Below are 17500 nucleotides of genomic sequence, written 5' to 3'. Positions count from 1 at the left end.
GGGGGTGGAGGCCTGGTCAAGGACCGGGCCGCGGGGACACTAAAACCCCGAAATCAACTCAAGATAACCTCAAGATAACGTCTAGCCGGGAGGAGTGGTAACCGCGGAAGCACAGAATATTCTGAGGTCTGAGGTCGTGGCGACCCCAGACATCAAGTAGTATGGGGGGGGAGAGTGCAGTTGCAGCCAGACCGGCGACCAATCAGCGGAGCCGGTAATAAGACAGGTAGTTTGGCGGTTTGAGTCTGATCAGGTGTCTCTGGCTGCATACGTTTTGCTCGCTGGCAAACCTTGCTGGTGTTGTTGTCGTTGTTGGACATTTCTTCCATAGTAGTTATATATATTTGTTGCGACGTATTTGTGGAGGGAAGAGCAGGCTCAATCTCTTGAAGGAGATTATCGTCACAACTCTCCCCCGAAGCCTGCGGTTCTGGAAGAAGTACGTCGTTATGTGGTGGAGTATTAGATGGAGTTGCTTCTACTTCATAAACTCTGGAGAGATCATGGGCTAAGATGTTGTCAGACTCTTGGTATAGCGTGTCTCCAGGTTGAATTTCTGCAGGTAGCAAGCCCATAGTAGAAGACGTTGAGATGGGAAGTGGGCGTGCTGCAGGAGGTGTAGGGTGGTGTGGTCCGTATTGATGGTGGACCGAGCACTTTTCAGGTGTGGAGTGAAGTGCTGAAGCTTCAGGATGAGGAAGAGTAGCTCCTTGCCAATTGTTCCGTAGTTCCTTGTAGCAGTAGTCGCTGACAGGTGTACTCTTCTCGCCTCGTTGCTGCATCACGACACCACCAACGTCGGTACCATTGGCGTCGACATGGAGGATGAAGGGCTTATCTGACGAGGTGAGAGTGGAATTAGAAGAGGGCAAAGGAGCACGATTATTATCCTGAAAGCATTTGGGAAGATCATTAAGGATTTCGGAATTAGAAAGCGCTGACTCCTTGTCAGTGCTTTCGGGAGGAGAAGCTGGGAAGGTCTCACTGTGGATGTAGGGTTCTGTGAAGGTGGAATAGTTAGTTAGGACAGTGGGAGGAGTACCATTATATTGCTTCAGGAGGTTGACGTGGCACAGCTGGGTCTTCCGCCGCCTATCTGTAGTCTCTATTACATAGTTGTTATTATTCCTGCACTCTTTGACGCAGTAGGGTCCTGAAAACCTGTTTTGTAAAGGTGAACCTGGGATAGGGAAATAGGCAAGGACGAAGTCTCCCGGCTTGAATTTTCTTACTTTGCTGGTCTGGTCGTAATGAGTCTTCATTCTCACCTGGGCTTTCAATAGATTATCATGGGCAAAACGGTGGACTCTCTCGAGAATGTGTTGAAGGTTTTGAAGAAACTGGGGCACATTCTGATGCTCACTGAAGGTGGCATCTCTGAGAGAGTCTTTGAAAGCCTTAAGGGGAGTACGGCACTTACGGCCATAGAGCATCTCATAAGGAGATACTCCTAGGGACTCATTGGGGAGACTTCTGAAAATACACATTATAAGGTCAATCTGCTTATCCCAATCCTTCGAGGTTTCACTACAAAACTTTTTCAAGAGTGCTTTGATTGTCTGATGACTACGTTCAAGAGGACCCTGTGAAGCAGGATGATAGGGGCTGGACAATACCTGTTTGATGTTGAACTCCTCCAGTGTCCTTTTGAAGAGATCACTGGTGAAGTTGGTACCACAGTCGCTTTGAATCTCCCTGGGAAATCCGTATTGAGTGAAGATCTTCAATAGATGTTTGATAACCGTAGCAGCCGTGATGTTCTTCAGTGGAACTGCTATGGGAAATCTGGTGGTAGGACACAGGATGGTTAGGATGTAGGCGTTACCTGAACTGGTCCGAGGTAAAGGACCAACACAGTCTATTATGAGTCTGTGGAAAGGTTCCGCAGGCACCTGTATGAGAATCAGTGGCGCTCTGGGAATGGAGATGTTCGGTTTGCCTGCCATCTGACATGTATGACACTGTTTTACGTACTGTTTGACGTTATTTACCATACCTGGCCAGTAGTAGTCTTGACGAATCCCATGGTAAGTCTTGTTGAAGCCGTAGTGGGAGAACGCTCCGTGGGCCAGGTGTAGAATAGTGGGCCGCAGGCTGGTGGGAATCACAAGTTGTTCGATGTTGGCCCAATCGTCCTCCTCCTTCAGTTTACTGGGTCTATATCTGCGGTAGAGCAAGTCGTTCTCTAGGAAGAACCCAGGAATACTGTCGGGTTGAGTCTCAGCCTGGAAAAACAATGGTGTTAAAGTAAGATCTTCCCTCTGCAACTTACGGAACTCCAACTTGGTCAGATGCGGGGGGAGTTTCTGAGGGTCTTGAGGGACAGCGGTAGCAGTAGAGTCAGCTGGCTGTGGACGTGCGGCTTGTGCACGGGTGGTCACGAGAACCGGAGGAGAAACTTCATCACTCTCTTGAACCTCTGCTGGAACATACTCTAGAATAGGGTTACTTGGCACAGTTACACACCTGGGGTTTGTCCATGACGATCAGGTTGGTCGGTTGCAGGTCTTCTGCCAAGTCGTTGCCTAGGAGTAGTTGCACTCCAGGCATGGGAAAAGGCTTTTCCCTGACGGCGACTTGGACTTCCCCGTTCACGTAGGGACAATCCAGGTGGACTCTGGCGAGAGGGTATGGAGTGGTAGCAGTGAGGTCAGTGATGAAGACAGTTTCTCCGGTGTAGGTGATGTTGGGCACAGCCGACTTCAAGATGATCGATTGAAGAGCCGCTGTGTCCCTCAAGATCTTCAATTTGAAACGTCCCTCCGGATTTGAACCGTTGGCAGAGACAGTTCCAGTATACAGGTGGTTACTGAAAAGAGAAAGATCATTAACATTAACACCAACATTCATCACAGGCTTACCGGACTTAGGAGGAGTTGGTTTGGGTTTTTGTTGGTCAGTGATTCCCTTGTATTGAGACTTACCACACTTGTCTATGGTATGTCCATAGAGTCTACAATACTTGCAGTACAGTTGTGAACCAGCTTGATCGGGGCTCACCTTCTCGTAACTGTACCACGACTTCTTACTGGAGGATGGTTCGGGTGTCAGCCGGTGGATGAGGCTGTAAGTGTCAGCCGACTTAGCACACTTCAGGTAGTCGGTTTCTTCTTTATCTGCTAAGTAGAGGCGGACAGGAGGCGGCACACGCCTCAAGAATTCTTCAACAAGCATCAGGTTGACGAGTTCTGTAAAAGTAGAGACATGTGCTGCTTCCAGCCATTTCATGAAATACCTCCGTTTCGTGTTAGCAAACTCGAGGAAGGTAGTGGTACTTGCCTTCAGGTGGTCACGGAATTTCCTTCTATAACTTTCTGTAGAGAGGAGGTAGGCGTCCAACACTGCTTGTTTCAGAGTCGGGTAGTCATTCTCAGACGCCAGAGTACTGAGTGTGACTGCCGCTCTACCTGTAAGATGGACTCTGAGAAGTGTGGCCCATTGGTCGACAGGCCAACTGAGTTGATTAGCAAGGGTTTCAAAGGTGGTGAAAAACACATCAACTTCTGCTTCTACAAAGGATGGCATTAACTTACTTGCATGTGATATATTAAAACTGACGGAAGATTGGCAGTAGCTTGCTGGCGTTGAGCGAGGTGGGAAGTTTCCAACGTGTATTCTCGTTGACGACACTCAAGAGCCAGAGTCGCTTGTTGCTTGTCATGTTCACGTTGCATTTCCAACTCGCGTTGTTTGGTTTCAAGCCGTATGCGTTCCCGCTCCTGGAGTAAGGCAATCTCACGTTCTTGTTCTTCCCTTCGTATGGCAGCTGCTCGTTCTTGTTGTTCGAGGGCTTCCCTTTGTTGTTCGCGGGCTTCCCTTTGCTGCTCACGTTCAATCTTGGCCAGTTCCAATTGGAGTTTCATCGTTGCCAAATCAGTTTTTCCTGCAATATAGTAAGTTTCATGAGTTTCAGAGTCTATCTTACCTTGCTCTAAATAGTAATCCAGCAACAGGTTGTGTAGGTCATTTTTGTTGGCTTGGTAGGGAACTTCTAGTTGATACTCATGTGCAAGAGTTTGTAATTCAGTCTTCTTGGCACGACTTAAAGTCCCTATTTCACCTGCTGGATTTGCACGGAAAGCTTGGAGACGAAACATGGTGAAATTAGCAAATAAAGGTACACGAATATTCAATAGTGAATGTCAGAAACAGGACAACGTGGCAACTGGTACCTATCCTGTGGGATCTTTAACAATTAAAGTTAAGTAAAAGATATTAAATGATTAAATTAAATCAAGGGCGCAGGAAATCTTGTACCCGGTACTCATGTAAGAGGATAAGGGCAAGAAAATCCTACTAACAAATGAAACAGAGTTTCGAAAACAAATGAAACAGTAAATTGTCTCAAAAGTAAAATTGGTAGTCCAAGGATGTAGGCATACCTTGCCAAGTCTCTATAGGACATAAAGCAAGTTTTTCCTACTGAATTTAATATGATACTTACAGAATTAGCGAACTTTTGTGCTCTGAAAAAGTAAGCTAATTCCCTACCGTTGTATGTATCATCATCTCTGACTGACGTGTAGGGGTGCGAGGTGTCAACTGGTGACGAGAACTGCTGCTGAGGTCCCAATTCAGCAACTAAAGTTCGAGCTAGAGGAACTATGGCCCTCTTTGTCCTCCTACAGTCAGATTGCAGAAGATTGGGTACTCTTGACCCGGGGCAGACCACAGTACCAGGGTACCAATATGATGATCTGTCAAAATGAGAAATATTCAAGGAACAAAGATGGTAAACACGATTAATAACACGGAGGGAGAGATGACCAATTAAGAGTATGACTGCGGCCTACAGTCACCACGTAATCCAAAGTTGTCTCACCTTCACCATATGTTACTCTCGTAATGCACAATACACCGCACCTTATAAAAAATGAAATTGAATATGAAAAATAGTAAAGCTACGTTAACAAAGTTAAATACGCTTACCATAAATTACCACTTGGCACCAGTACCTGAGTGAAGCTCCTAGGACAGGCCCCCATATAACTTGTGACGGTAACGCGTTGGTGTTCGGCTGTTTAAGGCTAGGGGTATGGCCTCGTCACATAGTTATAAAAAAAAATAGAAAAACTGGAACTTCGTCTGTGGTAAGGTAAGGAGAAGACACACAAAACACAAGTAAACTTTAACAATGAAATTTTAATTACGTTAAATAAATCAAAACATGAATAAAAGGGACAAACAAATTCTTATAATAAAATCAATCAATCAAAAGAATAAGAATAATTAAATGACACAATGAAAAGTTACGTTAAGACAAAATAACAAGAAGTGCAATACAAAAATAATTGTAAGGTGCTGGAATATTGGCTTTAAGCTACCACCTCTCTCAGTATACGCTAACGTCTAGCCGGGAGGAGTGGTAACCGCGGAAGCACAGAATATTCTGAGGTCTGAGGTCGTGGCGACCCCAGACATCAAGTAGTATGGGGGGGGGCGAGTGCAGTTGCAGCCAGATCGGCGACCAATCAGCGGAGCCGGTAATAAGACAGGTAGTTTGGCGGTTTGAGTCTGATCAGGTGTCTCTGGCTGCATACGTTTTGCTCGCTGGCAAACCTTGCTGGTGTTGTTGTCGTTGTTGGACATTTCTTCCATAGTAGTTATATATATATTTGTTGCGACGTATTTGTGGAGGGAAGAGCAGGCTCAATCTCTTGAAGGAGATTATCGTCACAATATATATAAATATATATATATATATATATATATATATATATATATATATATATATATATATATATAAAGGTGGAAACATGGGGGGATACATAAGGGATAAATGTGAGGTGAAACATAGAGGCTGCAGAAGGCTTATTGGCCCATACGAGGCAGCTCCTATCTAAACACAAAAATTAATCCAGTGTAATTGGCCTATTATGTTGGACATTGTCTTCTGTGTTGGCATTGATATGTTCTTGTCTTGTCCTTACTCTCATGGTGGGTAGAGTAAATAGTTCCGTGATTTGGGTGTTCATGGTAGGTCGCTCTATTATGTGAATTGCCTCAAGAATTTGTAATCTTCTTGCATCTTGGGTTTTGTCTATTATGCAGGTATAATTATGACCTGCATAATAGACAAAACCCAAGATGCAAGAAGATTACAAATTCTTGAGGCAATTCACATAAGAATAGAGCGACCTACCATGAACACCCAAATCACGGAACTATTTACTCTACCCACCATGAGAGTAAGGACAAGACAAGAACATATCGATGCCAACACAGAAGACAATGTCCAACATAATAGGCCAATTACACTGGATTAATTTGTGTGTTTAGATAGGAGCTGCCTCGTATGGGCCAATAAGCCTCTATGTTTCACCTCACATTTATCCCTTATGTATCCCCCCATGTTTTCACCTTTATTGTATTATCACCTGACCCAGTGCGGGTATAAAATCAACTAGTATATATATATATATATATATATATATATATATATATATATATATATATATATATATATATATATATATATTAGTATATTTTGGTAGCAGTCTTTCCTGTAGACATATATTATTAAATATGACCGAAAAAGTAAGATTAATAATTCTAACACGAATTTTCTCAATCTTTCGTACATTTCTTTTCACTGTTGGAGGTAAATAAAAAATCAATTCTCCAAAATTCATTTATATTTCTAGTCTGACGCGACACGAGCGCGTTTCGTAAAACTTATTACATTTTCAAAGACTTTAGTTCACAAATACAGAACTGAATAGAACTTACGCATCTCCGATTTTATATCTACATTTGAGTGAGGTGGAAGGGGTGATGTGGCATTAACACAAGACAGAACAAGAGGTGGCATTAATAGGGTATTAATTTCATCAACACAAGACAGAACAAGAGGTGGTATTAATAGGGTATTAATTTCATCAACATGAAATTTCATCAACATGAAACTGTTGATGAAATTAATACCCTATTAATACCACCTCTTGTTCTGTCTTGTGTTGATGAAATTAATACCCTATTAATGCCACCTCTTGTTCTGTCTTGTGTTAATGCCACATCACCCCTTCCACCTCACTCAAATGTAGATATAAAATCGGAGATGCGTAAGTTCTATTCAGTTCTGTATTTGTGAACTAAAGTCTTTGAAAATGTAATAAGTTTTACGAAACGCGCTCGTGTCGCGTCAGACTAGAAATATAAATGAATTTTGGAGAATTGATTTTTTATTTACCTCCAACAGTGAAAAGAAATGTACGAAAGATTGAGAAAATTCGTGTTAGAATTATTAATCTTACTTTTTCGGCCATATTTAATAATATATATATATATATATATATATATATATATTATATATATATATATATATATATATATATATATATATATATATATATATATATATATATATATATATATATATATATATATATATATATATATAAATTATATATATATATATATATATATATATATATATATATATATATGTGTGTGTGTGTGTGTGTTGGGTAGGCACAGATGACCTAACTTTTCAAGATGAGACATCAATGATAAGTGACTGTCACAGGCTGGTAGTGCTCGTCCACATTGCCCCTACTTTAAGAAATATCGGCTCCTACAGCGATTTTAATGAAATCTGAAATCGGGTATTTGTTTTTGCCTAAAGTTCAAGAGCAGTTCTTCATCTATGCGTAATATTAAATTTTCAGCGAGAGAAAGAGAGAGAGAGAGAGAGAGAGAGAGAGAGAGAGAGAGAGAGAGAGAGAGAGAGAGAGAGAGAGATCCACATGAGGTGGATGTAGCCGCACATGGCCACATGAGGGTGGAAGTGGAGATAGATGGCTGCGATAGGACCATAAAAATAGTTAAGAGACCTACATGAGGCAAAATTAGAAACAAGTTTTCTGAAGGTAAAAAGAGAAAGGGGGGAATGGAAAGGCAATTGTGCTGGGAAAGGAAGTGAGGAATTTTTGTAATTTTAATTTGGAAAGTTGCAAGACTTTGGCAGAGGTGGTGGATTATGCTGGATGATGTGGTGGTGGATTATGCTAGATGATGTGGTGGTGGATTATGCTGGATGATGTGGTGGTGGATTATGCTGGATAATGTGGTGGTGGATTATGCTGGATGATGTGGTGGTGGATTATGCTGGATGATGTGGTGGTGGATTATGCTGGATGATGTGGTGGTGGATTATGCTGGATGATGTGGTGGTGGATTATGCTGGATGATGTGGTGGTGGATTATGCTGGATGATGTGGTGGTGGATTATGCTGGATGATGTGGTGGTGGATTATGCTGGATAATGTGGTGGTGGTTTATGCTGGATGATGTGGTGGTGGATTATGCTGGATGATGCGGGGGTGGATTATGCTGGATGATGTGGTGGTGGATTATGCTGGATGATGTGGTGGTGGATTATGCTGGATGATGTGGTGGTGGATTATGCTGGATGATGTGGTGGTGGATTATGCTGGATGATGTGGTGGTGGATTATGCTGGATGATGTGGTGGTGGATTATGCTGGATGATGTGGTGGTGGATTATGCTGGATGTGGTGGTGGATTATGCTGGATGATGTGGGGGTGGATTATGCTGGATGATGTGGTGGTGGATTATGCTGGATGATGTGGTGGTGGATTATGCTGGATGATGTGGTGGTGGATTATGCTGGATGTGGTGGTGGATTATGCTGGATGATGTGGGGGTGGATTATGCTGGATGATGTGGGGGTGGATTATGCTGGATGATGCGGGGGTGGATTATGCTGGATGATGCGGGGGTGGATTATGCTGGATGATGCGGGGGTGGATTATGCTGGATGATGTGGTGGTGCATTATGCTGGATGATGTGGTGGTGGATTATGCTGGATAATGTGGTGGTGGATTATGCTGGATAATGTGGTGGTGGATTATGCTGGATGATGTGGTGGTGGTTTATGCTGGATGATGTGGTGGTGGATTATGCTGGATGATGTGGTGGTGGATTATGCTGGATGATGTGGTGGTGGATTATGCTGGATGATGTGGTGGTGGATTATGCTGGATGATGTGGTGGTGGATTATGCTGGATGATGTGGTGGTGGATTATGCTGGATGATGTGGTGGTGGATTATGCTGGATGATGTGGTGGTGGATTATGCTGGATGTGGTGGTGGATTATGCTGGATGATGTGGGGGTGGATTATGCTGGATGATGTGGGGGTGGATTATGCTGGATGATGCGGGGGTGGATTATGCTGGATGATGCGGGGGTGGATTATGCTGGATGATGTGGGGGTGGATTATGCTGGATGATGTGGTGGTGCATTATGCTGGATGATGTGGTGGTGGATTATGCTGGATAATGTGGTGGTGGATTATGCTGGATAATGTGGTGGTGGATTATGCTGGATGATGTGGTGGTGGTTTATGCTGGATGATGTGGTGGTGGTTTATGCTGGATGATGTGGTGGTGGATTATGCTGGATGATGTGGTGGTGGATTATGCTGGATGATGTGGTGGTGGATTATGCTGGATAATGTGGTGGTGGATTATGCTGGATAATGTGGTGGTGGATTATGCTGGATAATGTGGTGGTGGATTATGCTGGATAATGTGGTGGTGGATTATGCTGGATAGTGTGGTGGTGGTGGATTATGTTGGATGGTGTGATAGTGGATTATGTTGGAGGATGTGATGGATTATGTTGGATGATGTGGTGGTGGATTATGTTGGATGATGTGGTGGTGGATTATGTTGGATGATGTGGTGGATTATATTGGATGATATGGTGGTGGATTATATTGGATGTTATGATGGTTGATGTGGTGTTGGATGATGAGGTGGTGGATTATGTTGGATGATGTGGTGGTGGATTATGTTGGATGATGTGGTGGTGGTTTATGTTGGATGTGGAGGTGGATTATATTGGATGATGTGGTGGTGGATTATATTGGATGGTGTGATGGTGGATTATATTGGATGATGTGGTGGTGGATTATATTGGATGATGTGGTAGTGGATTGTGTTGATGTGGTGGTGGATTTTATTGGATGTGGTGGTGGATTATATTGGATGATGTGGTGGTGGATTATATTGGATGATGTGGTGGTGGATTATGTTGGATGATGTGGTGGTGGATTATGTTGGATGATGAGGTGGTGGATTATGTTGGAGGATGAGGTGGCGGATTGTGTTGGATGATATGGTGGTGGATGATATGGTGGTGGTTTATGTTAAATGATGTTGTGGTGGATTATGTTGGATGTGGAGGTGGATTATGTTGGATGATGTTGTGGTGGATTATATTGGATGATGTGGAGGTGGATTATGTTGGATGATATGGTGGTGGAATATGTTGGATGGTGGATTATGTTGGATGATGTAGTGGTGGATTATGTTGGATGATGTGGTGGATTATGTTGGATGATGTGGTGATGGATTATATTGGATGATGTGGTGGTGGATTATATTGGATGTTATGGTGGATTATGTTGGTTGATGTGGTGTGGATTGTGCTGGATGATGATGTGGTGGATTATGTTGGATGTGGTGGTGGATTATGTTGGATGATGATGTGGTGGTGGTTTATGATGTTGTGGTGGATTATATTGGATGTGGAGGCGGATTACGTTGGATGATGTGGTGGAATATATTGGATGATGTGGTGGTGGATTATATTGAATGATGTGGTGGATTATGTTGGATGATGTGATGTTGGATGATGTGGTGGTGGATTATGTAGGATGATGTGGTGGTGGATTATGTTGGATGATGTGGTGGTGGATTATGTTGGATGATGTGGTGGTGGATTATGTTGGATGATGTGGTGGTGGATTATGTTGGATGATGTGGTGGTGGATTATGTTGGATGATGTGGTGGATTATGTAGGATGATGCGGTGGTGGATTATGTAGGATGATGTGGTGGTGGATTATGCTGGAATATGTAGTGATGGATTATGTTGGAAGATATGGTGGTGGATTATGTACGATGATGTTGTGGTGGATTATGTTGGATGTGGTGGTGGATTATGTTGGATGATGTGGATTATGTAGGATGATACGGTGGTGGATTATGTTGGAAGATGTGGTGGTGGATTATATTGGATGATGTGGTGGTGGATTACGTTGGAAGATGTGGTGGTGGATGATGTAATGGTGGATTATGTTGGATGATGTGGTGGTGGATTATGTAGGATGATGCAATGGTGGATTATGTTGGATGGTGTGGTGGTGGATTATATTGGATGATGTGATGGTGGATTATGTTGGATGATGTGGTGGTGGATTATGTTGGATGATGTGGATTATGTAGGATGATACGGTGGTGGATTATGTTGGAAGATGTGGTGGTGGATTATATTGGATGATGTGGTGGTGGATTACGTTGGAAGATGTGGTGGTGGATTATGTTGGATGATGTGGTGGTGGATTATGTAGGATGATGCAATGGTGGATTATGTTGGATGGTGTGGTGGTGGATTATATTGGATGATGTGGTGGTGGATTATGTTGGATGATGTGGTGGTGGATTATGTTGGATGATGTGGTGGATTATGTTGGATGTGGAGGTGGATTATGTTGGATGTGGTGGTGGATTATGTTGGATGATGTGGTGGTGGATTATGTAGGATGATGTGGTGGTGGATTATGTTGGATGTGGTGGTTGATTATGTTGGAAGATATAGTGGTGGATTATGTTGGATGATGTGGTGGTGTATTATGTACGATGATGTGGTGGTGGATTATGTTGGATGATGTGGTGGTGGATTATGTAGGATAATGCGGTGGTGGATTATGTTGGATGATGTGTTGGTGAATTATGTTGGAAGATATAGTGGTGGATTATGTTGGATGATGTGGTGGTGGATTATGTACGATGTGGTGGTGGATTGTGATGGATGATGTGCTGGTGGTTTGTTGGGTGATGTGGTGGTGGATTATGATGGATGATGTGGTGGTGGTTTTCATGTTGGTGTGATGTGGTGGTGGTCATGTTGAGTGATGTGGTGGTGGTCATGTTGAGTGATGTGGTGGTGAGGGGTCGTCATGTTGGGTGATGTGGTGGAGGTGGTCATATTGGATGATGTGGTGGTGGATTATGTTGGATGATGTGGTGTGGATTATGTTGGATGGTGTGGTGGTGAATTATGTTGGATGGTGTGGTTGTATATTATGTTGGATGGTGTGTTGGTGGATTATGTTGGATGTTGTTGTGGTGGATTACGTTGGATGATGTGGTGGTTTATTATGTTGGATGGTGTGGTGGTGGATTATGTTGGATGGTGTGGTGGTGGATTATGTTGGATGATGCGGTTGTGGATTATGTTTGATGTGGTGGTGGATTATGTTGGATGGTGTGGTGGTGCATGGTGCATTATGTTGGATGATGTGGTGATGGATTATGTTGGATGGTGTGGTGGTGGATTATGTTGGATGATGTGGTGGTGGATTATGTTGGATGATGTGGTGGTGGATTATGTTGGATGATGTGGTGGTGGATTATGTTGGATGGTGTGGTGATGGTGCATTATGTTGGATGATGTGGTGATGGATTATGTTGGATTATGTGGTGGTGGATTATGTTGAATGAAATGGTGGTGGATTATGTTGGATGAAATGGTGGTGGTGGTCGTCGTCGTGTTGGATGATGTGGTGGTGGTCGTTATGTTGGATGATGTGGTGTTCGTCATGTTGGATGATGTGGTGGTGGTCATGTTGGATGATGTGGTGGTCATGTTGGGTGATGTGGTGGTGGTCGTCATGTTGGGTGATGTGGTGGTGGTCGTCATGTTGGATGATGTGTTGGTCGTCATGTTGGGTGATGTGGTGGTGGTCGTCATGTTGGATGATGTGGTGGTCGTCGTCATGTTGGATGATGTGGTGGTCGTCGTCATGATGGATGATGTGGTGATCGTCATGTTGGATGATGTGGTGGTGGTCGTCATGTTGGGTGATGTGGTGGTGGTCATGTTGGATGATGTGGTGATCGTCGTCATGTTGGGTGATGTGGTGATCGTCATGTTGGGTGATGTGGTGGTGGTCGTCATGTTGGATGATGTGGTGATCGTCGTCATGTTGGATGATGTGGTGGTGGTCGTCATGTTGGATGATGTGGTGGTGGTCGTCATGTTGGATGATGTGGTGGTGGTCGTCATGTTGGATGATGTGGCGGTGGTCGTCATGTTGGATGATGTGGTGGTGGTCGTCACGTTGGATGATGATGTGGTGGTGGTCATCACGTTGGATGATGATGTGGTGGTGGTCATCACGTTGGATGATGTGGTGGTGGTCATCATGTTGGATGATGTGGTGGTGGTCGTCATGTTGGATGATGTGGTGGTGGTCGTCATGTTTGATGAGGTGGTGGTTGTCGTCATGTTGGATGATGTGGTGGTGGTCATGTTGGATGATGTGGTGGTGGTCGTCATGTTGGATGATGTGGTGGTGGTCGTCATGTTGGATGATGTTTTGGTCGTCATGTTGGATGATGATGTGGTGGTGGTCATCATATTGGATGATGTGGTGGTGGTCGTCATGTTGGATGATGTTTTGGTCGTCATGTTGGATGATGATGTGGTGGTGGTCATCACGTTGGATGATGTGGTGGTGGTCATCATGTTGGATGATGTGGTGGTGGTCATGTTGGATGATGTGGTGGTGGTCATCATCGTCATGTTGGGAGACGTGGTGGTGGTGGTAATGTTGGATTTTGATTGTGGACTGTATGATTTTATTCTCACATAGCACATATGGCACCTGACAGCTGGGTGGACAGCGCTTCGGATTCGTAGTTCTGAGGTTCCGGGTTCGATCCCCTTTAGAGGTTGAGAAAAATAGGTAAAATGTTTCATTCACCCTGATGCTCCTGTTACCTAGCAATAAATAGATACCTGGGAGTTAGACAGCTGCTACGGGCTGCTTCCAGGGGTGTGTGTAACAAAAATAGGCCTAGTCGAGGACCGGGCCGCGGGGACGCTAAGCCCGGAAATCATCTCAAGATAACCTCAAGGTACCGTTTCCTTCACATTTGTTGGGCATATTAAATTATATATATAGTCTATCAATCAAAATTATCGATTTGTAGACATTCATTACAGTATAACACTACATATGTTAGTCACTGAAATTGAATATAGTTGATCAGTATAGTTGACTATGGCCTAGACATCCAGGTATGAACACGGATGAAACACGCCCGTCTACTCTCCTCTCGTGGTCGAGGCTGACCTCTCCACATGTTACTAGTTGCTAGGTAATTGTTAATTCTTCCTCCCCTTCAATTCTACCTGTCAAAGGGCATACAATAATAGTAGTAACTTATATAATTGACAGCTATATCAGGGGAAATATTATCATTTATTAATGAAAGAGATGGGAATATTGCTCATCCTGTTATGTTTGCTCGCTAGTGTCCTCACTGGATTACCCTCATCTCTACCTAACATTACCGGCCAGGAATGAACAAGATACTAGGTTTAAGAGTCAGAACACTTCCGTGATTGTAGACGAATAATGTGCTGATGATGGGAGCACTTTACATGCCATAACACTATGTTCAAGGGCACTATTGTGTGCTGCTCGAAGTGAGCTCCATGGTAGACTTTGTTGTTAAATTAATAAAATGGCGACTGTCGTCTTCTCCACTGTTATATTAACATCTTGTCCAGATGTGTTCTATCAAGAAGTGGAAAGAAGGGCCCACATTTAAACTATTTTAGTACTGATAATTAAGTTGGTTCAAGGGAAATGTTTTAATCATGTTTGCAGTCCAAAGACTGATGTATTAAGAAGATTTCCCATTAATAGGTGGGGAATTTAATGGCGACATATGGCAATTATATGTTTTCTTTTCGAGGGAATTTCCACTGGAGCCACATTTTGTATGAGTTATTTTTTTATTATAAAACAGCAGCAATATTATCTGCCTATTGTATTAAATGTTAGTAAATGGTGTCGTTTTTCCGACAACCATAGAACGAAAAAGCAATGTAAAGGATATAGAAGTAATCATGTTGGAAGAAAGAACACAATAAAGTAGCTGTTACATTTGCAAGAAAAGTAACAGGTTGGATCACAATAACCTTGCAAACACGAGACGCAATACCAATGATAATTTTTTAAAGATACTTGGTGCTCTCTAGAGTGCAATATTGTTGCACACTTACAGCCACATTTAGTCAAGTAAATTATTGGGACCGATTAAAATTTCTAAGTATATATTCTCTATATCACAGGTGACAGATACTTAATAATTTACACGTGGAAAATATTCCAAAGACTAATTCCGATTCTGAACATGGAAATAACACACAAGACATGGCAGGATGTGCAAAATAGCCTCATTGAAAAGTAGTGGTGCAATAGGAATGCTGAACGAGAACTATCAACATCAAAGGTCCAAGACTTTTCAAAACTCTCCCATTACACATAAGGGGCATAACTGGCCGACCTCTCATAGTGCTTAAGAGATAACTCGATAAACACCTCCAGAGGATACCTGATCAACCTGACTGTGATTTATTCGTCAGGCTGCGAGAAACCGCGTCCAACAGCCTAGTTGATCAGACAACCAACCAGGAGGTCTTGTCAGAGACCGGGCCACTGGGACGTTGATGTTCGGAACTCCAAAGGTAGGGACTTTTGGGTGTCCAAGAATTGTGACCTCCTCTTAGCATTGTAGTCACTCTTAATACCTCTCCCTGATCCTTGAACTGGTCCTAACACACAGTTAGGTTCCTTTGACGACCTGGTATAGACGCACTCCAATTACTGCACAATAGTTCGTGGCCCTCACGTGCTTGAGGCAGCCCCTGTGTCCTACGTAGGGAGGCTTAAGGGGGAGTCTGCTTGGGTTTCGGAAAAGTTGTTCAATGTCAACCAATATTTTTTGACTAGTTGTATATGAAAAGTGCTGAAATTGTCCCAAGTTTCAGTACTGCAGCGTAAATAGAAAGGGAGATTTTTTTCAACGTTTTTTACACATTTTCAAGTGTACACTTCAGAACACACGTTTCAGATATAATTATTCTGTGACACTTTTCTGACACATTAGCATATAATAAAGGATTGCTAGTTTGAGAATTTCCAAAACATCTTTAGTTTTCCTAATACAAATGTTCAAAGTTCCCCCCCAAAAATTATGCAAATATGGCATGTTTATTGCTATTATAAAATCAATAAATGAACTTAGAGAAAAATGCTCTCTAGCAAATGTAGAGACATGTCCTCCACATATACTGTGTAAGTTTCATGTAAATTGAATAAAAAATGAAACAGTTTTGTAACCGTTTATGTCAATTGAAAAACAAAACAAAAATGAATAAAGTCTAAGGTTCTAAAATCTGTGGCTGAGGTTGACATCAACCAATTTTCTCCAAAATTGGCATCTTTACAGATAGGCTTACGTGCAGTCAGGTGTGTAAGTTTGATGCAAATCGCCCGAAAAAAAAATTGAAACAAAAAATTAAAAAATACATTTTTTTTTTCTTAAATTTTTTTTCCAATTAAACTAATTATAATATTTGTTTAATATATGCTATTGTGATAGCAAAGAGTCATAGCTATGATTTCAGTTGACACTTTTGTTTGATAATCGATTTTGACCATTTTGGCATAATTTTCACAACTACTTCAATATTTTTTTTCTCCCTTCCTATTTATGTTACGATTTTGAAACTTGGACCAGATGAAATACTTTTTATGTAGAACTTGTCAAAAAAGTTTGATTGAAATCGAACGAGTTTTCATTTATTGCATTTTTGGAACCAGATGCCCCCTTAAACTCCTGGCCTCACTGATGGTTAATTGTTGCCTCAACGGTCAGGCTGACACTTTAATGATTTTCTCTACACTGGTGAAATACAGTGGTTTTAATCATAGGTTACCACTCACAGTGCTGCATTCACCGTGTTACATTCACCGTGTTACATTCGCAGTGCTGTATTCGCAGTGCTGCATTCGCAGTGCTGCATTCACAGTGCTGCATTCGCAGTGCTGCATTCACAGTGCTGTATTCGCAGTGATGCATTCGCAGTGCTGTATTCGCAGTGCTGCATTCACGGTGCTGCATTCGCAGTGCTGCATTCACAGTGCTGCATTCGCAGTGCTGCATTCACAGTGCTGCATTCGCAGAGCTGCATTCACAGTGCTGCCGAAGTATCAGAACTGCACTATTTTGACACTGCTCTCCTTATCTTCTATAACCCATCCTCATTTGACCGGACTGCTCATTCCATGTTAGTTGAGAGCCTTAGGCTTGCCGGTGAAAATAACACGTCTTCACCCCTCTATACTGGAGTACTTTACAGCCTGGATACAGAGAAAATTAGTCCCACAACTACTGGCATACCTCTAAATGTGTTTAAATTCATCAAGCAGACTTCACCCCCTTGATACTTACTCTGGAAATGCGAATCTTCTTCACTTAAGGATACTGCCTTAATACCTAATACCAAGATACTTCCCCGGCCGTTCCTGAGCAATATCGAGCCCCATTACTCTCTGGGTCTGCCTTCGTTGCACCGAGTCAAGTCATCGTTAATAAGGAAGGCCTTGC

At 42.7% G+C, this 17500-nt stretch overlaps 1 protein-coding gene across 1 annotated transcript; it reads left to right on the top strand.

The window, feature by feature from the left end:
* Positions 1-12609: 12609 nt before the first annotated feature.
* Positions 12610-13689, top strand: LOC138353232 (uncharacterized). Its single transcript, XM_069306118.1, has one exon. It carries the CDS (start codon positions 12610-12612, stop codon positions 13687-13689), a length of 1080 nt encoding a protein of 359 aa, XP_069162219.1.
* Positions 13690-17500: the final 3811 nt, after the last annotated feature.

Source organism: Procambarus clarkii, chromosome 56, assembly GCF_040958095.1.
Source record: "Procambarus clarkii isolate CNS0578487 chromosome 56, FALCON_Pclarkii_2.0, whole genome shotgun sequence".
NCBI lineage: Eukaryota > Metazoa > Arthropoda > Malacostraca > Decapoda > Cambaridae > Procambarus > Procambarus clarkii.
This window is presented reverse-complemented; position numbering and strand designations above follow the sequence as displayed.

Bases quoted from the DNA above. Each gene is read 5' to 3' on its own strand.
- LOC138353232 (XM_069306118.1), top strand. From the start codon at position 12,610: ATGTTGGATGATGTGGTGTTCGTCATGTTGGATGATGTGGTGGTGGTC.